At 41.6% G+C, this 26,270-nt stretch overlaps 1 protein-coding gene across 1 annotated transcript in view; it reads right to left on the reverse strand.

Moving 5' to 3' along the window:
- LOC143805567 (vascular endothelial growth factor receptor kdr-like) overlaps positions 1–26,270 on the reverse strand; it is a 243,457-nt gene that overhangs the window by 169,453 nt on the left and 47,734 nt on the right. The window contains exon 2 of the mRNA XM_077285064.1: positions 4,423–4,522. Coding sequence (XP_077141179.1) covers positions 4,423–4,522 — 100 coding nt within the window. The remainder of the gene's footprint in view (positions 1–4,422; positions 4,523–26,270) is intronic.

The following is a 26,270-nucleotide window of genomic DNA, read 5'->3' on the forward strand; positions in this document are numbered from 1 at the left end:
CTTAAGATCTGTTTCACCTCAGCACAGCTGTTGATACACCCAGATCCAACACTTTCTTTCACTGTGGAGGTGGACGCTTCTGATAATGCCTTGGGGGCTATTTTCTCCCAAAGAACTGGAGAGAAGGGTCTGCTACATCCTTGTGCTTTCTTTTCCAGTAGACTAACCTCAGCAGAGAAGAATTACGATGTGGGAGACAAGGAATTGCTGGCTATTATTGCGGCTTTCAAGGAATGGAGGCATCATCTGAAAGGAGCTGCACAACAGATCGTAGTGCTTACTGACCATCACAATTTAGAGTTCCTCAGATCCGCTAGATGTCTTTCTCCTCGTCAGGCTCGTTGGAATTTATTTTTAAATCAATTTAATTTTGTTATCTCATACCGTCCAGGTTCTCGTAATGGGAAGGCTGATGCTTTATCCCGAATCCATGCTGCGGATTCCGTACCTGGAGCCCCGTCCAAGACCATTCTATCTGATGCCAATTTCATCGGAGTTATCCATGATCAGGACTTGTGGAAGACGTGCAGGGAGGCTTATGACGGTGATGTATTTCTGGCCAACCCACCTGTTGATATTAATCTTGTCTTTAAGGGTGGCATGTGGTTCAGAGATCGACGTATCTACGTCCCTGAGGCCGTCCGTCTGCAGATCCTCAAGTTGGTATATGACTCCAAGTTGGCTGATCACAGGGGGGTACAGAAGACACAAGAGTTCCTGAGCCGATTTTTCTGGTGGCCAACTTGCCTGACGGATACTAATGAGTATGTTCTCTCTTGCGAGGTATGTGCTCGTTACAAGACTCCTTGTGTGGCACCTACGGGTCTCCTGCAACCATTACCTGTTCCGTCCCGACCTTGGGGGTCTATATCAATGGACTTTATTGTGGAGCTGCCTACATTGGGGGGCATGAATACGATCATGGTAGTAGTTGATCACCTAACTAAAGCCACTCATTTTGTTCCATGCACCGGCGTCCCCTCAGCTAAGGATACAGTGAACTTGGTTATTCAGAATGTCTTCCGGCTGCATGGGGTCCCGGATGAGATCATCTCTGACCGTGGCATACAGTTCACTTCAAGATTGGAAGGGGTTTTGCTCTGCACTCAATATTAATATCTGTCTCTCTTCCGCTTACCATCCCCAGACAAATGGTCAGACTGAGCGTACCAACCAGACGTTGGAACAATATCTAAGATGCTATGTTAGCCATCTCCAAGATGATTGGTTGGAATTACGGCCATTAGCCAAATTTTCATACAACAATTCTCAGAGCGCCTCCACTAAGTTCACTCTTTTCTTTGCCAATCTGGGTTATCATCCATGTATCTTACCTAGGTCTCCGATTAATTCTCCAGTTCCAGCAGTTGAGGAAAGGCTGACTGAGATGAGGCAAAATCTGGAGGTTCTGAAGGAATCCCTGACCACGGCTCAAGAACGTTATAAGAGATTGGCTGATAGATTCCATAAACCTGCACCCATGTTCAAGGTAGGAGATTCCATGTGGTTATCTACTAAGAATCTGAAGTTAAACGTTTCTTCACAAAAACTTGGACAGAAATTAATTGGCCCTTTCAAGATCAATGGTATTGTGAGCTCTGTGGCCTGCCGGCTGAAGCTGCCTAGGACTATGAAAGTACACCCAGTTTTTCATGTATCTTTACTAAAGCCTGTATATCCTAATACCTTCTAGGGACGTGTTGTGCCACCTCTGCAGCCTGTGGTGATTGATGGGCAAGAACTATTTGTGGTGGAGGGAATTATTGATTCCAGGATTTGCAGGAATCGGCTCCAATATCTGATAAGATGGCAGGGATATCCCCCTGAGGAAGACTCTTGGGGACCTGTGGAAAACATCAATGCCCAACAGAAGATCTCTCGTTTTCAACAAAGATTCCCTGAGAAACCAGGTCCAGGATCGTCCTAAGGCCGCTTCTAAGGAGGGAGTAATGTCAGGACTCTGAACATTTTGATTGCCTTTTGTGCATTACTGCCCTTTTCCAAGATCGCATCTTTGGTCTCATGTGCACTGTGTCTTACTGCTATATAACTCCACCCCAGCCTTTAGTCTGTGCTAGAGTATTCTGCCTTGCATCCAGCTCCTGACGACTCCCTGGCTTTGCACCTGCACCTGCTCCTGTGAACCTGTGTGGAGATCCTGCTGCTCAGCTCTGAGTTTCTGCTGCATACATCAGTTTCCAGTAATCCTCCATCTGGCTGCTTGTGTTTGTTTCCATCTGCATTTGCTGGTCATGTGTTGTGAACTGTGTTTCTGGGCTCCCTCTGGTGGTCACTAACGGTATTGTGTTAGTCATGTCTTGTTGCAGGCCTGAGCTCCAGCTGTATCGTTAAGCAGCGGGTGTTCCCTATTTAAGTCTCCTCTGGACTCAGTCTCTTGCCTGGCATCGTTGTATCCAGACCTATATGGTCTCCTCCTGATTCCTTTCAGTCTGTCTTATGCAAGAAAAGCTAAGTCCGTTTTGTATAATTTGGATCGTTTGCATTTTTCAGTGTTTTTGTCCAGCTGGCTTAATATTTGATTTTCTGGCTCGCTGGAAGCTCTAGGGGGCTGATATTCTCCCTCCGCACCGTCAGTCGGTGTGGGGGTTCTTGAATGTTCAGCGTGGATGTTTTTGTAGGGTTTTCTGCTGACCGCATAGTCCACTATCTATTTTCTTCCTATCTAGACTAGTGGGCCTCACTTTGCTGAATCTAGTTCATCTCTACGTTTGTGTTTTCCTCTTGCCTCACCGTTATTATTTGTTGGGGGCTTTCTATATCTTTGGGGTTCAATTTCTCTGGAGGAAAGTGAGGTCTTATTTTCCCTCTAGGGGTAGTCAGTTCTCCGGCTGGCTCGAGACGTCTAGAACCAACGTAGGCACGTTCACCGGCTGCTTCTAGTTGTGTTGTGTTAGGATCAGGTATACGGTTAGCCCAGTTTCCACCTCCCTAGAGCAGTATTTATGTTTTTGCTATCTTGCCGGAATATCAGAGATCCTCTACCACTGGGATCATAACAGTCATGTAAGCTGTTGCTGCTCTGCTTAAACCTGAGACTTTTACCCAGGCCTCCCTGGTTGTGCTAAGATATTATTTAAACTGCCTTATAAGCATATCTATCTGTGTTTGGACTACCAAGTACTTATTCGTGACAAGTATCCTCAAGAATAATTGTGCTTCATAGACTTTCTGCGTGGTTGCATTTTCCTCTGAAGTTTCCTATAGACTGTTAAGCTGCGTTTAATATTTACACCAAGTGTTGTGGACTTGAGTTTCTCTCTGCACCTGTTTGAATCACCATGTGATAATATAGACTTTACCACTTATAAAACTGTGTCCTGTAGTTGTCTTGTTCCACGCAAAGAGTCTCCTGAGTTATCCCTGATAAGTTTCTTGTATAATGTAAACATTAATCTCAAGATTTACTGTTCCTAGTGTAACCGTTGTTTTCATTTTTATTTAATAAATCAATAGAACACAAGAACATAAAAATGTTTGTAATATATTTTGTTAGTAAAATCTGCTTCTTTTTCTGCCAGAATTGATAGCTCATTTTCAAAATTCTCAATTCTGTGGTAAAATCTGTACTGATTGACGACTTTCCCATTACTGAGATGGGAGATGGCAGCTGGTGCTGATGAGATTCTATGTAGACGGTAGATGGGAGGAGCTAGAGAGAGCTCCTCCCTCTTGTCTACATAGAATCCCATCAGCACCAGCTGCCATCTCCCATCTCAGTAATGGGAAAGTCTTCACTGAATGCAGATTTGACCTCAGAATTGAGAATTTTGATAATGAATGAAAGATCAATTCTGGAGGAAATAGAAGCTGATTTCTCTAAGATATGTTACAAAGATTCTTATTTTCATGTGTACTATTGATTTATGAACTAAAAATTACAGTGATGATTACACCGGAAAAATACTGCAGATATAATTTGTGTATATCCTAAAATTGACTGCGTTGATTTACAATTATTATCAGCAAATAATATATTTTTGTTTCTTTATTCCAGTTCTCGTATAATAGCTAGTGTAACTGGGCCTATAATAAAAGACATTTGCTCTATTGATAAAGACATTGCAAATAACCAAAGTGAATCAGTAATGTATGGGTGTATTAAATGTTGCAAAAGTATCCATAGTAATTGAAAGCTCAGTTATTTATCTGTATATCTTCTTGGCATAAACCCAAAAAGATTACATTATATTTCTAACTTTCCAATCAACTAGGTGATGTCTTTACTTGGCACAAATCGCCAAGCAAAGGAGTGGTCATTTTACAATAAATCTCATAATACTGTATAAAAAGGGAGGCACCTGGATGTGTCACTGTATCTCGTAAGGATTTCTAAAGAATTACCTGGAACCACAACGACTTCTTCATTACGCAACAGTGTCACATTGCCCTTCATATTCTTACCTGCAGGTAAACGTTTGGTTTCGTCTCACTTTAATTTCGAGGTAATCACTGGCGGGCGTTAGTTCAAGCTTGGACAGTATTTCACTTTCTGTGTGATGCTCTAAAATAAAAAGAAAAGACATTACTACTGCGACAATCTAGATGATCAAAGGGCACACAGCGCAAAAATGGAACAATCCAGATAATGAGACATTATATCATTGAAGAAAAATGACAGAAATTGGGTCCTGACATATTTTCCCTAAGAAACTCATAGTTTTCAACTAAACTAAATGATAAGTGTGGGGTTAGATTATAGTCCGGAACATTAGGCAGGCATTTCCTGGTAAGCTTACTTCATTGTTCTGTCTGGAGAGACATTTGTCAAGTCCTTACACATGTTTTTGCAGCTGAAGAATCTTTTCTTCTCCGTGTTTAAGTTATGCAACCACTTTTATGTTGAGCCTAAGCATTCGATCCCACACACCCAGAAGATATATCATATTTATTTACTGATTTTTGGCAGTAGGTAGGTGTCACTTTCATTTTGATGTTTTAGGATTTTTTTTCTTTGGATTCTGCTTCTTTTAATCATAAGAACAATTAAATACCTTTCAGTCTTTTGGCTTAAGTCATACATCTATTAATTTGTGTACTATACCTTTTTTCATAGTTTGTTTCTATTTGATAGATCAAAGGCCAAAAGGAACATCTTGTTTCGTTCAATTAAATCTGCATTTTTAGAAACATCTACACCCTAAATTGATTGTGACCCAATTTAATAGAACAACACTAATGTTACAAATCACTTTGACACAGGTGAGGACAGGCACTGGCACAATAATATTGCTTAATACTACAGAGCCACCAAAGGTCAGATGACTACACCATCTGAAGATGACTTCAGAGCTGATCTGTTGCCAACAATCTATTTCATAGGAATTGATTAAATAATACCCAAATTTGACCTTATTGATGATACAAAATTACAACATATGGCAAAAGTATTAGGGTACATCTCTTAATTATTAAATTCAGGTTCTTCATTCTGTCGCATTGCACAGGTACGTAACATCCTGCCCCTCACCACGATGTCTACTTTTACAAATATTTCTGATAAAAGGGTCATTCATTTCAAAGAACTCACTGAATTTGAGTTTAGTACAGTAATAAGATCTCACCATTGTAACAGGCCAGTCTTTAATTTTTCTTACCTCCTAAATATTTCCTGATCAGCTGTAATATTATTAAAAAGTGGAAGTGTTTCCGAAGTATAATAATTTGGCTGTGAGTGGCAGACCACAAAAAGTTATACAGTGGGGTACTTAAGTGCTGAAGAGATGAGCAATTCGCCTTGAGCAACCCGGTTAATGGTCGAGGTCAATGCTGTCTGGCTGTGGACAGGAGCTGTGCAAATTTTCTTACCCTCCAGGATTGGAGGCATGGTTTATGATCAGCCAGCCTGATGAGACATCACCTGTGTGCCGCACGCAGCAGAGATGTTGTCACACCAAACCGGTGAATCAAACTCTGCACTGGAGAACCAACCACTGAGGACTCTCATTTCTGAATATTTTTCTGGAGAACCTTAGGAATTATTCAGTTACTAGATGGTGGCCCGATTCTAACGCATCGGGTATTCTAGAATATGTATGCGTAGTGTATAGCACAGCCCACGTAGTATATTGCACAGCCACGCAGTACATTGCGCAGCCCACGCAGTACATTGTGCAGCCCACGCACTACAATGCGCAGCCCATGCAGCACATTGCGCAGCCCACGCAGTACATTGCACAGCCCACGCAGTACATTGCGCAGCCAACGCAGTACATTGCGCAGCCAACGCAGTACATTGCGAAGCCCACGCAGTACATTGCGCAGCCCACGCACTACAATGCGCAGCCCATGCAGTACATTGCGCAGCCCATGCAGTACATTGCACAGCCCACGCAGTACATTGCGCAGCCAATGCAGTACATTACGCAGCCAACGCAGTACATTGCGAAGCCCACGCAGTACATTGCGCAGCCCACGTAGTACATTGCGCAGCCCACGTAGTATATTGCGCAGCCCACGTTGTACATTGCGCAGCCCACGTAGTACATTGCGCAGCTCACATAGTACATTGCGCAGCCCACGTAGTACATTGCCCAGCCCACGTTGTACATTGCCCAGCCCACGTTGTACATTGCGCAGCCCACATAGTATATTGCGCAGCCCACATAGTATATTGCGCAGCCCATGTAGTATATTGCGCAGCCCACGTTGTATATTGCGCAGCCCACGTTGTATATTGCGCAGCCCATGTTGTATATTGCGCAGCCCACATTGACTATTGCGCAGCCCACGTTGTATATTGCACAGTCCACATAGTATATTGCGCAGCCCATGTTGTGTAGCCACGTAGTATATTGCCCAGCCACATAGTATATAGCACAGCCCATGTAGTATATTGCCCAGCCTATGTAGTATATTGCCCAGCCCAGCCACGTAGTATATAGCACATCCCATGTAGTATATTGCCCAGCCCATGTAGTATATCGCCCAGCCCACATAGTATATTGCCCAGCCCACGTAGTATATAGCAATGTGGGCATCATATCCCTGTTAAAAAAAATAAAATAAAAAATAGTTATATACTCACCTTCCGGAGCCCCCGGATCCAAGCGAAGCGGTTACTGACACTGCTCGTGCGCTCCGGTCTCAAGAGTGCATTGTGGTCTCGCGAGATGATGACGTAGCTGTCTCGCGAGACCGCTACATCATCATCTCGCGAGATCACAGCATGGACCCGTTACCAGAGCGTCGCGAGCGGGAAAGGCCTGTTGTCGATCCGGGGGCCAACGGACGGTGAGTATATAACGATTTTTTATTTTTTTTATTTTATTATTTTTAACATTAGATCGTTTTACTATTCATGCTGCATAGGCAGCATGAATAGTAAAAAGTTGGTCACACAGGGGTAATAGCAGCGGTAATGGAGTGCATTACATCGCGGCATAACGCGGTCTGTTACCGCTGCCATTAACCCTGTGTGAGGGCAGACTGGAGGGGAGTACGGAGTGGGCACTGACTGCGGGGAGGAAGGAGCGGCCATTTTTCCACCGGACTGTGCCTGTCGCTGATTGGTCGTGGCTGTTTTGCCACGACCAATCAGCGACTTGGATTCCATGAGAGAGGTCGCGACCAATGAATATCCGTGACAGAAAGACAGAAAGACAGAAGGACAGACAGACGGAAGTGACCCTTAGACAATTATATAGTAGATGATGTTGGTGGTGATTAAAACATGGGGAAGGTTACGGCATCCATTCATTGGGCTACTATACATTATTGAGTACCCTCTAGGAAATCTTTAAAGTGCCACAATTTATTAATCTTCCGTGTTAAACATTTTAGAGACATAAGATCTTAAGTTTTGTAAATCAGTTTTTCTCTCACAGTAATTCTATCAATTGTCCTCACAAAGCTTAAAATGGTACCATTTATGATAATTCATAGACCTCACCAATCCACTTTTTTGTCGTTCAGTATTTGGTGTCTTGAATTTCATGGATGTCCCAAATGTGGGGCAGCGGTGGCAGATCTTCTACAGATATATTGGGTACTTGCCTCCATAAGTAATCTATGGAGAGAAGTTCTCAAGCTTATTGATTCTACTGTAAGTTGGGATCCTCTCTAGTATTAGATCCATTCATTTATCCAGAGTATTAGATCTGTTAGGTTCAATTACCAATCTTACTGTTAGCGTAGTCATTTCCTATTTGTAGTCATTGGTTAAAATAACCATAGCCAAATATTGGATTTTACAGAGTTTTATTATTTCTACCTTGGCTAAATTTGAACAGATAATTTTATCGTCATGAGGAAATTTTAATTAAATTTTCAGATACATGTTTTTGGAAAAATAAACTAATACCTATAGATAATTTAGGATGTTCTTTATTTTTTCTATAAATTATGTTTTTAACTTTGTTTTATCTCCCTCTCTTGGGTGGGTGAGGGAAGTAGTCATTTTTATTTTTCTTGATGGTTGATTACAGTGTATATTCTTAAATCAATTTTGTGTAGATTTTATCTTCTTTTAAAATTTGCATAATAAAAATATTTTTATAGAAAAACAATTGTCCATGGTTAGCATTACTGTAAAACTCTATCATCATGTTTAACCTACCTATACCCGATATAGCAATTTGCTTGGGCGGTTCAACTCTCAATAAGCACACTCGCTGTCTTGGGGTCATATTTGATACAGAACTTTCCTTTATTTCCAATATCCGATCACTCACTCGCTCATGTCACCTGCATCCTAAAAACATCTCCAGAATCTGACCTTCTTCACCTTTGAAACTGCAAAACTTTTATTGTTGCTCTTATTCATTCTCGTCTGGACTACTGCAACTCTCTGTTGATTGGCCTTCCTCTAACCAAACCATCTCCTCAGCAGCCAGATCATATTTCTATCCAGCTGCTACACCGTTGTCTCCACCCTGTACCAGTAATTGCACTGGTTGCCTATCTGCTACAGAATATAAAGCTATCTCTCTTACACACAATGTGATCTACAGTTCTGTACCACCATACATCCTCCCTCTCAACCCGTGCTCTCCACTCTGCAACTAATCTAAGACTAACATCCTCCATAATCTCCAAGACTTCTCTTGTGCTGCACCACTCTTCTGGAATGCCCTACCCCAGACAATCTGATTAATATCTAGTCCCCACATTTCTAAGCGTGCCTTAAAAACACATTTTTTTAAACAGGTTTATTACTTCACTAATCCAACTCTGTTCCCCCTTTCTAATTTTTCTTCAGAATTTGCTTCCTCCCATTAATCTGTCTCCACATCCTCCATGCACCCAATAGCGCTTGGTAACTGTACTTAGACAGATACTGGCTGATGACCGTATCATGCAGCTTTATATGAAAACCCCTATTTATTATAATGATGGCAGGACCATACATAACAAGCATGTCCTACATATTGTGTTCCCCCTATTTACTTCTAGAATGTAAGCTTGCGAGCAGGACCCTCACTACACCTGTAACTGATGAACTATGTGTTACTTTGCATTGTCTTTATAGTCTGTACATGTCCCAACTAAATTATAAAGTGCTGCGGTTTGTTGGCGTTAAATAAATACAATTATTACTATTAGTAGTTTCATCTTTCATAACATTTCAGTATAATAATATTAGGTAAAAAAAGACACATGAATTAGAATTCAGAAGAAAAATAGATACTGGTTTTGAGGAAGTTGACATTTAATTGATATGAAGCTGTCTTCAAAATCTGTTTCTTTGCTATGATATTACGGTATATCACTTGATACATTCGTGGTGTAATAAAATCGTGCAAAGTGATATCAGATAAAAACATTAACCAGGCTCAGTGTGCTTATGTTATTACTGTCCAGAGCTAAAGGAAAAGACATTGTCCAGTACCACATATCTAAAAACATTACTCATCTGCCTATTTTCTCTGTACTGACACTGTACTTCAGGATGCCTAAATTATTTTGCATTTAAGGGAGAGGTTAATAAGATTCAACACAATAATTTTACACTTGTTTGTGCAATTATATTATTTAAAAAAACTGACAAGTGTATCGAATATGTGAGGCTTAGAGTTGGATTGGTCTACTAGAATATTAGATTTGCTGATGTGCCCTCTGAAATAATAAAGGACCCCCTGTGGAGACTCTCACCACACAGACCCACACAATGGTCAATCAACATAATAGCAAACATTGATTGTTCAATGACCCTGTGTCCATGTCCTCCAAACATAGTAACACAATAACTGTACGAGCTGTTAAAAGAGGTAAACAGCAGCCATTCATCATTTCAACATTACACGTACACGCTGTCTAAACTATTACCCTGTAGAAAAATGCTTAATGTGTATTTGCTCGTACAAGTTTTTAATGAAAAGTGGCTTACTGCAACCGCCTCATTCGTCTTTTCCATGGAGCAACATTAGAAATGTTATAGCAAAGTGCTATGTGTAGCTATTAGAAATGACTAAATTCTGACTCATGTGAATGACCTGGTAGATAGCTGGTTAGATTTTAGTGGGTCCACACAAACCATGTGCACAGGGCAATATTATTATTTGTTTCTATAAAGATATATAGGTCTGCATAGAAGCTTTGTACACAAAATGATAGGAAATCATAAATACTTTTAAAAATGTTATTTTTGAAGTTGCGCATTACATTAGATGGTTGATAACTACAAAGGTCACGTAGGTTCCCATTCTGCCCATGTTTGGGTGGCTCCAGGTTCTCAAGTTCCTTTTTATAGTCTAAAAACAAACAGGTCTCAATTCATCAAGACCGTCTTTTTTAAAGGATCCCACTGCTCGTCATGAATTTCATCAGTGGGGTTACCATGCCCTGTGTCGCCCCAATGCCCCTCCCAGCCCACTTTGTCAGAGCTTGTTGAAAATGTCATGAAAATGCCAAAAGTCACAAGTTCTTTGTGCAGTCTCATGTTGTGCTAAAATATGTGACTTTTCAAAGCTTTTTACATCAGATTTCTGGTGTAAAAGCTTTGTTGCATAAGCACCAATGAAGTTAGCTGACTGTGTAACTGAACTTATAACATCAAGTGGTGATCCATTGTATGAAGGGGTGATCCATTGTATGAAGGGGTGATCCATTGTATGAAGGGGTGATCCATTGTATGAAGGGGTTATACATTGTTTGGAGGGGTGATCCATTGTATGAAGGGGTGATCCATTGTATGAAGGGGTGATCCATTGTATGAAGGGGTTATACATTGTTTGGAGGGGTGATCCATTGTATGAAGGGGTGATCCATTGTATGAAGGGGTTATACATTGTTTGGAGGGGTGATCCATTGTATGAAGGGGAGATCCATTGTATGAAGGGGTTATACATTGTATGAAGTGGTGATCCATTGTATGAAGTTGGGATACATTGTATGAAGGGGTGATCCATTGTATGAAGGGATGATACATTGTATGAAGGGGTGATACATTGTATGAAGTTGGGATACATTGTATGAAGGGGTGATACATTGTATGAAGGGGTGATCCATTGTATGAAGTTGGGATACATTGTATGAAGGGGTGATACATTGTATGAAGGGGTGATCCATTGTATGAAGTTGGGATACATTGTATAAAGGGGTGATACATTGTATGAATGGCTGATACATTGTATGAAGGGGTGATACATTGTATGAAGGGGTGATCCATTGTATGAAGTTGGGATACATTGTATGAAGGGGTGATACATTGTATGAAGGGGTGATACATTGTATGAAGGGGTGATACATTGTATGAAGGGGTGATCCATTGTATGAAGTTGGGATACATTGTATGAAGGGGTGATACATTGTATGAAGGGGTGATACATTGTATGAAGGGTGATACATTGTATGAAGGGCCGATACATTGTATGAAGTTGGGATACATTGTATGAAGGGGTGATACATTGTATGAAGTTGGGATACATTGTATGAAGGGCTGATACATTGTATGAAGGGGTGATCCATTGTATGAAGGGGTGATACATTGTATGAAGGGGTGATACATTGTATGAAGGGGTGATACATTGTATGAAGGGGTGATCCATTGTATGAAGTTGGGATACATTGTATGAAGGGGTAATACATTGTATGAAGGGGTGATCCAATGTATGAAGGGCTGATACATTGTATGAAGGGGTGATACATTGTATGAAGGGGTGATCCATTGTATGAAGGGGTGATCCATTGTATGAAGGGGTGATACATTGTATGAAGGGGTGATACATTGTATGAAGTTGGGATACATTGTATGAAGGGGTGATACCTTGTATGAAGGGGTGATCCATTGTATGAAGGGGTGATCCATTGTATGAAGGGGTGATCCATTGTATGAAGGGCTGATACACTGTATGAAGGGGTGATCCATTGTATGAAGGGGTGATCCATTGTATGAAGGGGTGATACATTGTATGAAGTTGGGATACATTGTATGAAGGGGTGATACATTGTATGAAGGGGTGCTACATTGTATGAAGGGGTGATACATTGTATGAAGTCGGGATACATTGTATGAAGGGGTGATACATTGTATGAAGGGGTGATACATTGTATGAAGGGGTGATAGATTCTATGAAGGGGTGATACATTGTACGAAGGGGTGATCCATTGTATGAAGGGGTAATACATTGTATGAAGGGGTGATCCAATGTATGAAGGGCTGATACATTGTATGAAGGGGTGATACATTGTATGAAGTTGGGATACATTGTATGAAGGGGTGATACCTTGTATGAAGGGGTGATCCATTGTATGAAGGGCTGATACATTGTATGAAGGGGTGATCCATTGTATGAAGGGGTGATCCATTGTATGAAGGGGTGATCCATTGTATGAAGGGCTGATACATTGTATGAAGGGGTGATCCATTGTATGAAGGGGTGATCCATTGTATGAAGGGGTGATACATTGTATGAAGTTGGGATACATTGTATGAAGGGGTGATACATTGTATGAAGGGGTGATACATTGTATGAAGTCGGGATACATTGTATGAAGGGGTGATACATTGTATGAAGGGGTGATCCATTGTATGAAGGGGTGATCCATTGTATGAAGGGCTGATACATTGTATGAAGGGGTGATCCATTGTATGAAGGGGTGATCCATTGTATGAAGGGGTGATACATTGTATGAAGTTGGGATACATTGTATGAAGGGGTGATCCATTGTATGAAGGGCTGATACATTGTATGAAGGGGTGATCCATTGTATGAAGGGGTGATCCATTGTATGAAGGGGTGATACATTGTATGAAGGGGTGATCCAAGGTATGAAGGGGTGATCCAATGTATGAAGGGGTGATCCATTGTATGAAGTTGGGATACATTGTATGAAGGGGTGATACATTGTATGAAGGGGTGATCCATTGTATGAAGGGGTGATCCATTGTATGAAGGGCTGATACATTGTATGAAGGGGTGATCCATTGTATGAAGGGGTGATCCATTGTATGAAGGGGTGATACATTGTATGAAGTTGGGATACATTGTATGAAGGGGTGATACATTGTATGAAGTCGGGATACATTGTATGAAGGGGTGATACATTGTATGAAGGGGTGATACATTGTATGAAGGGGTGATACATTCTATGAAGGGGTGATCCATTGTATGAAGGGGTGATACATTATATGAAGGGGTGATCCATTGCATGAAGGGGTGATACATTGTATGAATTAGTTATACAGAGTAAATATATCAAAGTTTTTTCAAACATTTTGGCAAAGCCGTTAATCCTTGACCATTTGGACTAAAGTCAGGACATTTGTTGCAGAATTATTACAAAGAATTATTTGCCAAAGTCCAAAGGTTGGCAATATGCTGCTAAGTGTGTGTAAAAAAGCTTTCATCACATGCATGGTATGTGACGTTTACAGCATTATAATGTTGGCTCCTATCAGCTCACACTTCAAGAAAACATTAGTCTCAGTTCTGAGGAAAAGACAACAAACCGGCTTCAATGTAATGTAAATATGTATTCTGTAGATATAATTAAAGTGCTTTTATCGTGCGCCTGTGATGTAAATATTCCAGGACAGCCGTTCCCTCCCAGCCCTTGTAGCCAGTGACTGGAGTAATAGGGGTTGTACTTGGCCCCCAGCTGGGCCCTAATTGTTTTCTCAGGTACAATATAGTAGTGGGAGCAGGAAACAGACATGTGATTATTCCTGCCCATACAATAGAACACAATGACTCCTGTGTATTGGGAAAATCAGCATTTACTGAAAATTATGTTAACCCTTCATGTATGAAAAGAAAAACATCTATAAATTTGCTTCACATCTAGTTCATATTTCTTATGCAAAATAAATATTCACAAAATTTTAATTCATCACCTATCCACAGATTAGATCATGTGAACAGAAACCTGTAATGCCCTATGAAAGTGAAGCTCTGTTCTGATGGGGTATTTCAGAGCTTTTTAAGGCGTAAAACTATTTCAATGGGACGTTTCAGAGACCCTTTCTCCGGATCGGTGGGGGTGTTTCCCATTGTCATCTTAATATGTCTCATTGCTTTCTGAATCATAAAGAGTATTTATGGCATCACTGGCATATTTACTTTTTATCCTTGACTATTGACATCTATATATAAATATTAAACTAATTTATGCCCAACAAAATAGGTAGGAATACTTAAGGAGTGAAAAAAATACCGTATATATGTTGTTACATGAATGCCAAGGTTACACATAATATAGTCAGATCCATCAGCTACTATGAGAACAATAGTCAGAAAGGGTGACATCTTTGGGTGGCTTAAAGGGGTGGTCTGAAATACAAATTAATTTTCATTGTAAATTCCCAACTATTTAGTGCCATAATCTAATCAGTTTTGTATTATACTTCAGTTAAAAATTCTCTGTCCTTACCTAACTACACTATCTATCTGTTTTCTTTCTTTTTTTTACAACTTCCTTTTTGACAACACTTTGTTTGAGAAGCCAAGTGCATGCTGGGATACTCAAAGGAAGCATCATCAGGAAGCAGAGGCTGCGGTCACTGCCGCAGGCCCTGCCCCCTCCCTGAAATGAAGTGTCATCATCAGTTAACATTTTAGAGTCTGGGCTAGTCCCTAGGCGCTTTGCACTATGCAATGTGCACAAAGACACTGTGCTCTCTGTTGCCGGCTCAAATCAGCAGTAACGAGCATTCAGCAGAGTGCACTGTAAAACTGTGTTGTAAGACCAATATCCAGCATACAGAGACCAGCATCACCCCCACAAGTGATGTAACTTGTAGGGGCAGCTTTGACCTCTGTTCGCTGGGTATTCTTACAACAAGCACTGACACTGCGCTCTGTTGCCCACTCATTAGTGCTGATCTGAGCAGGTGAGAGAGCACACTGTCACTTTGCAAATTGCACAGTGCACAGGGAATAGCTCAGACTCTGAAATGAAGGTCACTGATGATGTTTTGTTTCACAGAGGGGTCAGAGACTGTGGCACTGACACTTGGATTCTCAAACGAAACGTCATAAAAAAGGAAGTAGGGAAAAAAAGAAAAGCAGTTAGATAGCGTAGTTAGGGAAGGAGAGGGGATTTTTAATTCAAGTAAATTAGAAAATAGTTAGGATGAAAATGTAGTTGTATTTCAGACCGCACCTTTAATCCCACTTTATTATGGATGGTGTAGGGTGCTGGACGCTTCCCTTCTCCATAGATGTTAAATTGTTGGAAAACTTGGGGAACAAAGGTTCTCTTCTGGATTGGATGGATAAAGGACTGATTCTTCTTGTCCAGGCAATAAGAGATGATATGTTTTGGATTGAATTCATATGAGTAGATGTGTGGGGAGCTTGATTTTGTGATGGTGCTTTCTCCTCCACTTAAGTGTCCTGTGATACTCCTTTTCTGATAGATGTCTATGCAGATTTACTATTTATGCCTTAATAGGGTAATCTTAGAAAGTACAGATACAATGCACACAATCTATTCACAACTTGTAAACAGACGTCTCTAACATATTTGATTAGAAACAGTCATATAAAATTGCTAGAAGACCGTCATAGAGAGGTAAAGTATAAACCTAACTCATCTGAAGGCATAGCTATTTATCAAGAGTATGGAAAATGTAAGTGGAAAGATATGAAAGACCACCTGGAAGCCATTTATTTAAATCCCATTACAGAACTCTACGTTAGTCATCATATTTTGTCAAATGCAGCCATTAGTGCACATGGTGTACATTACTGCCTAAGAAGGATCACTCTGTACATTCACTATAAAAGCACAATTAGCAATGAAAATATTGATCATCTTTATTAAGGGAATGAGGCTATAATTATATTTTTAATCTGCAATATACTGTGTAATTTTCTATATAGCACATTAGGATCTCTGGCAGTCATACGTCAGCAATTACCCTCATATTTTTTACGAACTTATAGATTGTCTCCAAATTTCCTCAGGCCATTTTCTTACCCTCATGAAACAATAATGGCCACATTATCAATGTTTGTTTCTCCCAAACATTAAGTTGATATTCTCTTTGTTGACTGTGAAGTTAAAGGACGAACTCAGAAACTCTTTTGAAAACTTATTTAATTGCAATAATTGTCACTTTTTTAACCCCTTTCTGACATATGACGTACTATCCCATCGAGGTGGTATGGGCCCGTATGACCAACGACGGGATAGTATGTCATCACCGATCAGCCGTGCTCACGGGGGGAGCGCGGCTGATCAGGGCATCGCAGTTGACATCCGGCACTATGTGCCAGGAGTGGTCACAGACATTAACCCCCGCAACACTGCGATCAAACATGATTGCAGCGTTCCGGCGGCATAGGGAAGCATAGCGCAGGGAGGGGACTCCCTGCGTGCTTCCCTGAGACCCTGAGGGTCTCCTACCTCCTCCCCCCTGCAGGCCCCGAATCCAAAAATTGCAGCGGGGCTCCTTCCGGGTCCTGCAGGGAGGTGACTTGCAAGCGCCTGCTGAGAGCAGGCGCCAGCAAGCCTCCCTGCACTGCTTGCCAGATTGCTGATCTGACACAGTAAACTGCAAAGTGTCAGATCAGCGATCTGACACTATATTGACATGTCCCCCCGGGGCAAAGTAAAAAAGTAAAAAAAAAATATTTACATGTGTAAAAAAAAAAAACTAAATAAAGAAAAAAATATATATATTGTTCCAATAAATACATTTCTTTATCTAAAAAAAACACAATAAAAGTACACATATTTAGTATCGCCATGTCTGTAATGATCCGACCTATAAAACTGTCCCACTAGTTAAGCCCTTCAGTGAACACCGTAAAAGAAAAAAAAAGAGGCAAAAAACGCTTTATTATCATACCGCCAAACAAAATGTGGAATAACACGTCATCAAAAAGAGGGATATAAAAAAACATGGTACCACTGAAAACAGCATCTTGTCCCGCAAAAAACGAGCCGCCATACAGCATCATCAGTGAAAAAATTAAAAAGTTATAGTCCTCAGAATAAAGCGATGCAAAAATTATTATTTTTTATATAAAATAGTTTTTATCGTATAAAAGCGCCAAAACATAAAAAAAATATAAATGAGGTATCGCTGTAATCATACTGACCCGAAGAATAAAACTGCTTTATCAATTTTACCAAACGTGGAATGGTATAAATGCCCCCCCCAAAAGAAATTCATGAATTGCTGTTTTTTGGTCATTCTGCCTCACAAAAAACGGAATAAAAAGCGATCAAAAAATGTCACCTGCCCAAAAATGGTACCAATAAAAACGTCAACTCGTCCCGCAAAAAACAAGACCTAATATGACTCTGTGGACCAAAATATGGAAAAATTATAGTTCTCAAAATGTGGAGATGCAAAAACAATTTTTTGCACTAAAAAGCGTCTTTTAGTGTATGACAGCTGTCAATCATAAAAATCCAATAAAAAACCCACTATAAAAGTAAATCAAACCCCCCTTCATCACCCCCTTAGTTAGGGAAAAATAATAAAAAAAAACATTTTTTATTTATTTCCATTTTCCCATTAGAGTTAGGGTTGAGGCTAAAGTTAGGGTTAGGGTTGGGGCTAAAGTTAGGGTTAGGGTTGGGGCTAAAGTTAGGGTTAGGGCTAAAGTTAGGGTTAGTGTGGGGGCTAAAGTTAGGGTTAGGGTTGGGGCTAAAGTTAGGGATGGGGCTAAAGTTAGGGATGGAGCTAAAGTTAGGGATAGGGTTTGGCTTACATTTACAGTTGGGATTAGGGTTAGGGGTGTGTCAGGGTTAGGGGTGTGGTTAGGGGTATGGTTGGGATTAGGGTTAGGGGCGTGTTCGGGTTAGGGGTGTGGTTACGGTTATGGTGAGGGTTGGGATTAGGGTTAGGGGTGTGTTTGAGTTAGGGTTTCAGTTAGAATTGGGGGGTTTCCACTGTTTAGGCACATAAGGGGCTCTCCAAACGTGACATGGCGTCCTATCTCAATTCCAGTCAATTTTGCATTAGTCAAATGGCGCTCCTTCCATTCCGAGCTCTGCCATGCGCCCAAACAGTGGTTTACCCCACATATGGGGTATCAGCGTACTCAGGTCAAATTGCACAACAACTTTTGGGGTCCAATTTCTCCTGTTACCCTTGGTAAAATAAAACAAATTGGAGCTGATTAAATTTTTTGTGAAGAAAAGTTAAATGTTCATTTTTTGTTAAACATTCCAAAAATTCCTGTGAAACATCTGAAGGGTTAATACACTTCTTGAATGTGGTTTTTAGCACCTTGAGGGGTGCAGTTTTTAGAATGGTGTCACACTTGGGTATTTTCTATCATATAGACCCCTCAAAGTGACTTTAAATGTGATGTGGTCCCTAAAAAAAATGGTGTTATAAAAATGAGAAATCGCTGGTCAACTTTTAACCCTTATAACTCCCTAACAAAAAAAATTGTGGTTCCAAAATTGTGCTGATGTAAAGTAGACATGTGGGAAATGTTACTTATTAAGTATTTTGTGTGATATATCTCTGTGATTTAAGGGCATAAAAATTCAAATTTGGAAAAGTGCGTAATTTTTAAAATGTTCGCCAAATTTCCATTTTTTTCACAAATAAACGCAGGTAATATCAAAGACATTTTATCACGATCATGAAGTACAATATGTCGCGAGAAAACAATGTCAGAATCATCAGGATACATTCAAGCGTTCCAGAGTTATAACCTCACAAAAAGACAGTGGTCAGAATTGTAAAAATTGGCCCGGTAATTAATGTGCAAACCACCCTTGGGGGTAAAGGAATTAAGCAACTAAAATAATATTTGGCCTCTTCATGCAGGTTACTGAGAAGTTCAAGGTAGGACCTTGTGACTGAGGGTGCAACAGTAGGTGTTGAGATAAGCTGATGCAGAATAGAATGGAGCTCCTTTATCCAGCATGGTTTTATTTAGCTGCCCCAGTCTTAACTTAATCTTAGTGCTTTTATCTTTAACTTACATTAAAATATTTAAGTATTGCTTTATTGTAATATTTTTCTATTGTCTGCTTTTTCCTTTTTTTTTTTTTTTTTTACAGAAATCAGAGCTTCGCAAAAGAGTGAACTTTCTCTTAGACTCAAAGTATTCTGATCAAGTTCTCCTCATATGGCCAACACTGGCAACACCAGTGGTTCAGGTCTATTAAAGCGGTTGTCCACTACTTGGACAACCCCTTCTCAAACTCTATGTTTCCCTCCAGTAAAAGAATAACACCTATACTAACCTCCAATGCCAGCGCTGTTCCAATGGTGTTAGCACTGGCTCTCCCAGGGATCGCGTGACATTATGTCACATGATCCCTGAGGCCAATCAGTGCTGGCTTCACTCTCCCCACCTTTGGGAAAATCAGATAACAACAGGAAGTTGGAGATCAGCCGCAACTTTCACTTCCTCTGGATGTCAGTTACACCCGAAGGAGAGTAGAGCCAGTGATGATTAGCTGCAGGGATCGTGTGACATAATAAGCACCGACACAAATGGAATGGCGCTGGAAACAAGAGAGTTTAAGTATTATTATTTTACTTTGGGGGAATAGGGGCTGAGAAGGGGTTGTCTGAGTAGAGAACAACCTTTTCAAGTAAAAAAAGTTCTCTTTTGCTGATATACAGTATATGCTTCGATACTACAGACTCCCAGACAAGAAAATAGATCATAAGGGTGGATGCACATGGCAGTTCGCTGTGCACTAAGCTTTAATATGGAGACATAAAGGATCAGTACACTGCCATAAAGGCACCTGTTGTGATTTTGCTTTTTGCTCCCTCTAGTGGTCATTAGTGATTTGACTCTGGAGCGTCTGTCTTTTCCTATATCCTCACCTGGGCCGTTAGTTCAGGGGCGTTGCTATATAAGCTCCCTGGACCTTCAGTTCAATGCCTGGCATCGTTGAAATCAGAGCTAATCTGTTGTGCTCTTGTCCTCTGATCCTGGTTCCTGTTTTTCAAGCTAAGTCTGCTTCTTTGCTTTTTGCTTTTGTTTTGTTTGGTATTTTTGTCCAGCTTGTTCCTATCTGTATCCTGACCTTTGCTGGAAGCTCTAGGGGGCTGGTGTTCTCCCCCCGGACCGTTAGACGGTTCGGGGGTTCTTGAATCTCCAGCGTGGATTTTTATAGGGTTTTTGTTGACCAGATAAGTTATCTTGCTATATTCTGCTATTAGTAAGCTGGCCTCTCTTTGCTGAACCTGGTTCATTTCTGTGTTTGTCATTTCCTCTTACCTCACCGTTATTATTTGTGGGGGGCTTGTATCTTGCTTTGGGGTCCCTTTCTCTGGAGGCAAGAGAGGTCTTTGTTTTCTTCTCCTAGGGGTAGTTAGATTCTCCGGCTGGCGCGAGTCATCTAGCGATCACCGTAGGCATGATCCCCGGCTACTTCTAGTGTTGGCGTTAGGAGTAGCTATTTGGTCAACCCAGTTACCACAGCCCTATGAGCTGGATTTTTGTATCTTGCAGACTTACACGTTCCTCTGAGACCCTGTCCACTGGGGTCATAACAGTGAGGTCTTTGTTTTCTTCTCCTAGGGGTAGTTAGATTCTCCGGCTGGCGCGAGTCATCTAGCGATCACCGTAGGCATGATCCCCGGCTACTTCTAGTGTTGGCGTTAGGAGTAGCTATTTGGTCAACCCAGTTACCACAGCCCTATGAGCTGGATTTTTGTATCTTGCAGACTTACACGTTCCTCTGAGACCCTGTCCACTGGGGTCATAACAGTATGCCAGGCCAGTATTAAATGTTTAATGCATTGCAGAAGTGGGATTATAAGAAAGAAAATTTTGAGTTTTTTTTTTCTCCCTCTCTCATTTTTTTTTTTTCTTTTCCCCTTTACCTCAGAGTGGCTTAAGCTTGCTGCAGACATGAATGTCCAGACCTTGATTACAAGTGTGGACCAGCTTGCCGCTCGTGTGCAGGGTATACAAGATTATGTTACCAGAAATCCTAGGTCTGAACCCAAGATTCCGATTCCTGAACTGTTTTCAGGAGACCGATTTAAGTTTAGGAATTTCAGGAATAATTGTAAATTATTTTTGTCCCTGAAACCTTGTTCGTCTGGAGACTCTGCTCAACAAGTAAAAATTGTTATTTCATTCTTACGGGGTGACCCTCAGGATTGGGCTTTTTCGTTGGCGCCAGGAGATCCGGCATTGGCTGATATTGATGCGTTTTTTCTGGCGCTCGGTTTACTTTATGAGGAACCCAATCTTGAGATTCAGGCAGAGAAAGCCTTGCTGGCTATGTCTCAGGGCCAGGACGAGGCTGAGGTGTATTGCCAAAAATTTCGGAAATGGTCCGTGCTGACACATTGGAACGAGTGTGCACTGGCCGCTAATTTTAGAAATGGCCTTTCTGAGGCCATTAAGAATGTTATAGTGGGTCCCCGACTACGTGTTGGGGATTTGGTGTGGCTTTCTTCCCGCTTTGTTCCTATGAAGGTTTCCTCTCCCAAATTTAAACCTCGTTTTATTGGTCCTTACAAGATATTGGAAATTCTTAATCCTGTATCCTTTCGCCTGGATCTACCTGTGTCGTTTGCTATCCACAACGTGTTTCATAGGTCCTTGTTGCGGCGGTACGTTGTGCCTGTGGTTCCTTCTGCTGAGCCTCCTGCTCCGGTGTTGGTTGAGGGCGAGTTGGAGTATGTGGTGGAGAAGATCTTGGATTCTCGTCTCTCCAGGCGGAGGCTTCAGTACCTGGTCAAGTGGAAGGGCTATGGTCAGGAAGATAATTCCTGGGTGGTCGCCTCTGATGTTCATGCGGCCGATTTAGTTCGTGCCTTTCACGCCGCTCATCCTGATCGCCCTGGTGGTCGTGGTGAGGGTTCGGTGACCCCTCACTAAGGGGGGGGGTACTGTTGTGATTTTGCTTTTTGCTCCCTCTAGTGGTCATTAGTGATTTGACTCTGGAGCGTCTGTCTTTTCCTATATCCTCACCTGGGCCGTTAGTTCAGGGGCGTTGCTATATAAGCTCCCTGGACCTTCAGTTCAATGCCTGGCATCGTTGAAATCAGAGCTAATCTGTTGTGCTCTTGTCCTCTGATCCTGGTTCCTGTTTTTCAAGCTAAGTCTGCTTCTTTGCTTTTTGCTTTTGTTTTGTTTGGTATTTTTGTCCAGCTTGTTCCTATCTGTATCCTGACCTTTGCTGGAAGCTCTAGGGGGCTGGTGTTCTCCCCCCGGACCGTTAGACGGTTCGGGGGTTCTTGAATCTCCAGCGTGGATTTTTATAGGGTTTTTGTTGACCAGATAAGTTATCTTGCTATATTCTGCTATTAGTAAGCTGGCCTCTCTTTGCTGAACCTGGTTCATTTCTGTGTTTGTCATTTCCTCTTACCTCACCGTTATTATTTGTGGGGGGCTTGTATCTTGCTTTGGGGTCCCTTTCTCTGGAGGCAAGAGAGGTCTTTGTTTTCTTCTCCTAGGGGTAGTTAGATTCTCCGGCTGGCGCGAGTCATCTAGCGATCACCGTAGGCATGATCCCCGGCTACTTCTAGTGTTGGCGTTAGGAGTAGCTATTTGGTCAGCCCAGTTACCACAGCCCTATGAGCTGGATTTTTGTATCTTGCAGACTTACACGTTCCTCTGAGACCCTGTCCACTGGGGTCATAACAGTGAGGTCTTTGTTTTCTTCTCCTAGGGGTAGTTAGATTCTCCGGCTGGCGCGAGTCATCTAGCGATCACCGTAGGCATGATCCCCGGCTACTTCTAGTGTTGGCGTTAGGAGTAGCTATTTGGTCAACCCAGTTACCACAGCCCTATGAGCTGGATTTTTGTATCTTGCAGACTTACACGTTCCTCTGAGACCCTGTCCACTGGGGTCATAACAGTATGCCAGGCCAGTATTAAATGTTTAATGCATTGCAGAAGTGGGATTATAAGAAAGAAAATTTTGAGTTTTTTTTTTCTCCCTCTCTCATTTTTTTTTTTTTTTCTTTTCCCCTTTACCTCAGAGTGGCTTAAGCTTGCTGCAGACATGAATGTCCAGACCTTGATTACAAGTGTGGACCAGCTTGCCGCTCGTGTGCAGGGTATACAAGATTATGTTACCAGAAATCCTAGGTCTGAACCCAAGATTCCGATTCCTGAACTGTTTTCAGGAGACCGATTTAAGTTTAGGAATTTCAGGAATAATTGTAAATTATTTTTGTCCCTGAAACCTTGTTCGTCTGGAGACTCTGCTCAACAAGTAAAAATTGTTATTTCATTCTTACGGGGTGACCCTCAGGATTGGGCTTTTTCGTTGGCGCCAGGAGATCCGGCATTGGCTGATATTGATGCGTTTTTTCTGGCGCTCGGTTTACTTTATGAGGAACCCAATCTTGAGATTCAGGCAGAGAAAGCCTTGCTGGCTATGTCTCAGGGCCAGGACGAGGCTGAGGTGTATTGCCAAAAATTTCGGAAATGGTCCGTGCTGACACATTGGAACGAGTGTGCACTGGCCGCTAATTTTAGAAATGGCCTTTCTGAGGCCATTAAGAATGTTATAGTGGGTCCCCGACTACGTGTTGGGGATTTGGTGTGGCTTTCTTCCCGCTTTGTTCCTATGAAGGTTTCCTCTCCCAAATTTAAACCTCGTTTTATTGGTCCTTACAAGATATTGGAAATTCTTAATCCTGTATCCTTTCGCCTGGATCTACCTGTGTCGTTTGCTATCCACAACGTGTTTCATAGGTCCTTGTTGCGGCGGTACGTTGTGCCTGTGGTTCCTTCTGCTGAGCCTCCTGCTCCGGTGTTGGTTGAGGGCGAGTTGGAGTACGTGGTGGAGAAGATCTTGGATTCTCGTCTCTCCAGGCGGAGGCTTCAGTACCTGGTCAAGTGGAAGGGCTATGGTCAGGAAGATAATTCCTGGGTGGTCGCCTCTGATGTTCATGCGGCCGATTTAGTTCGTGCCTTTCACGCCGCTCATCCTGATCGCCCTGGTGGTCGTGGTGAGGGTTCGGTGACCCCTCACTAAGGGGGGGGGTACTGTTGTGATTTTGCTTTTTGCTCCCTCTAGTGGTCATTAGTGATTTGACTCTGGAGCGTCTGTCTTTTCCTATATCCTCACCTGGGCCGTTAGTTCAGGGGCGTTGCTATATAAGCTCCCTGGACCTTCAGTTCAATGCCTGGCATCGTTGAAATCAGAGCTAATCTGTTGTGCTCTTGTCCTCTGATCCTGGTTCCTGTTTTTCAAGCTAAGTCTGCTTCTTTGCTTTTTGCTTTTGTTTTGTTTGGTATTTTTGTCCAGCTTGTTCCTATCTGTATCCTGACCTTTGCTGGAAGCTCTAGGGGGCTGGTGTTCTCCCCCCGGACCGTTAGACGGTTCGGGGGTTCTTGAATCTCCAGCGTGGATTTTTATAGGGTTTTTGTTGACCAGATAAGTTATCTTGCTATATTCTGCTATTAGTAAGCTGGCCTCTCTTTGCTGAACCTGGTTCATTTCTGTGTTTGTCATTTCCTCTTACCTCACCGTTATTATTTGTGGGGGGCTTGTATCTTGCTTTGGGGTCCCTTTCTCTGGAGGCAAGAGAGGTCTTTGTTTTCTTCTCCTAGGGGTAGTTAGATTCTCCGGCTGGCGCGAGTCATCTAGCGATCACCGTAGGCATGATCCCCGGCTACTTCTAGTGTTGGCGTTAGGAGTAGCTATTTGGTCAACCCAGTTACCACAGCCCTATGAGCTGGATTTTTGTATCTTGCAGACTTACACGTTCCTCTGAGACCCTGTCCACTGGGGTCATAACAGGCACCCTCAATATACAGAAATATTTGCTTCTAAAATCAATGCTTCTATTGATGAATACCTTGCTCTGTACATACAGTACAGTACAAAGTTTGATGGAGCATGCCACATAAATCATTATCTAGGTAAAGTAGAGGACTCATAAACCTCTGTGGAAGTCATGTTATGGCCCAGTATAAAATTAAACCATATCAAGGCAAAGAGTTATTACAGTGTATGCAAACTCCTATGAAGTTTAAAAAGGAATCAACATGGTATAATATGGCAAAAAGTTGATACGATTTGAACAAAATGCCGCCACATCTGTTGATTAATGAAGAACAAGTTTCCCTTTGAATCTATCATTTCTCCATACACAATTTATGTCCCTGATCTGCAGGCATAAAACAAATGAAGAGTTGACATTTTGTACAACCATAAAACATTCTTTATCAGCTGCAGAGCATTAAGTGATCCAGAGCAGGTCAGCAGGCATGAAACATGTACACAGCTTTCTCAATTCACAGCAGGAAGAAGGATGAGTCTTGGCTATAAAAAGAGAGAAATTCCTTAAAATACAAATAAGTCGGCTACTAGCTATAAATATCTTGTTCACAAGTGGGGATATGAGCTGCGTGAAGACTGGGCATAGTGGGAAGCCAGAACTTCTGACACTGATTAAGATCATCGACAAGAGTCATTGGAAAACTATGAATTGATAATTCATTGATTCACATAATCGAAAAGAGTCATCAGCCTACCCTTCATTGATCATTCATTGATTCAGATCATCGAAAGAGTCATCGGGCACTCTTAATTGATCATTCATTGATTCACATCATTGCAAAGAGTCATCAGCCCACTCTTAATTGATCATTTATTGATTCAGATCATCGACAAGAGTCATCGCACACTCTTAATTGATCATTCATTGATTCACATCATCAACAAATGTCATCGGCCTGCTCTTAATTGATAATCGATTCAGATCTTCAAGAAGAGTCATCGCCCCACTCTTCATTGATCATTCATTGATTCAGATTATCGACAAGAGTCATCGGTCCACTCTTAAATGATAATACATTGATTTGCATTGTCAACAAGAGTCATCGGCCTACTCTAAATTGATAATTGATTCAGAACTTTGAGACGAGTCATCAGCCCACTCTTCATTGATAATTAATTGA

Source organism: Ranitomeya variabilis, chromosome 2 (genome assembly GCF_051348905.1).
Source record: "Ranitomeya variabilis isolate aRanVar5 chromosome 2, aRanVar5.hap1, whole genome shotgun sequence".
NCBI lineage: Eukaryota > Metazoa > Chordata > Amphibia > Anura > Dendrobatidae > Ranitomeya > Ranitomeya variabilis.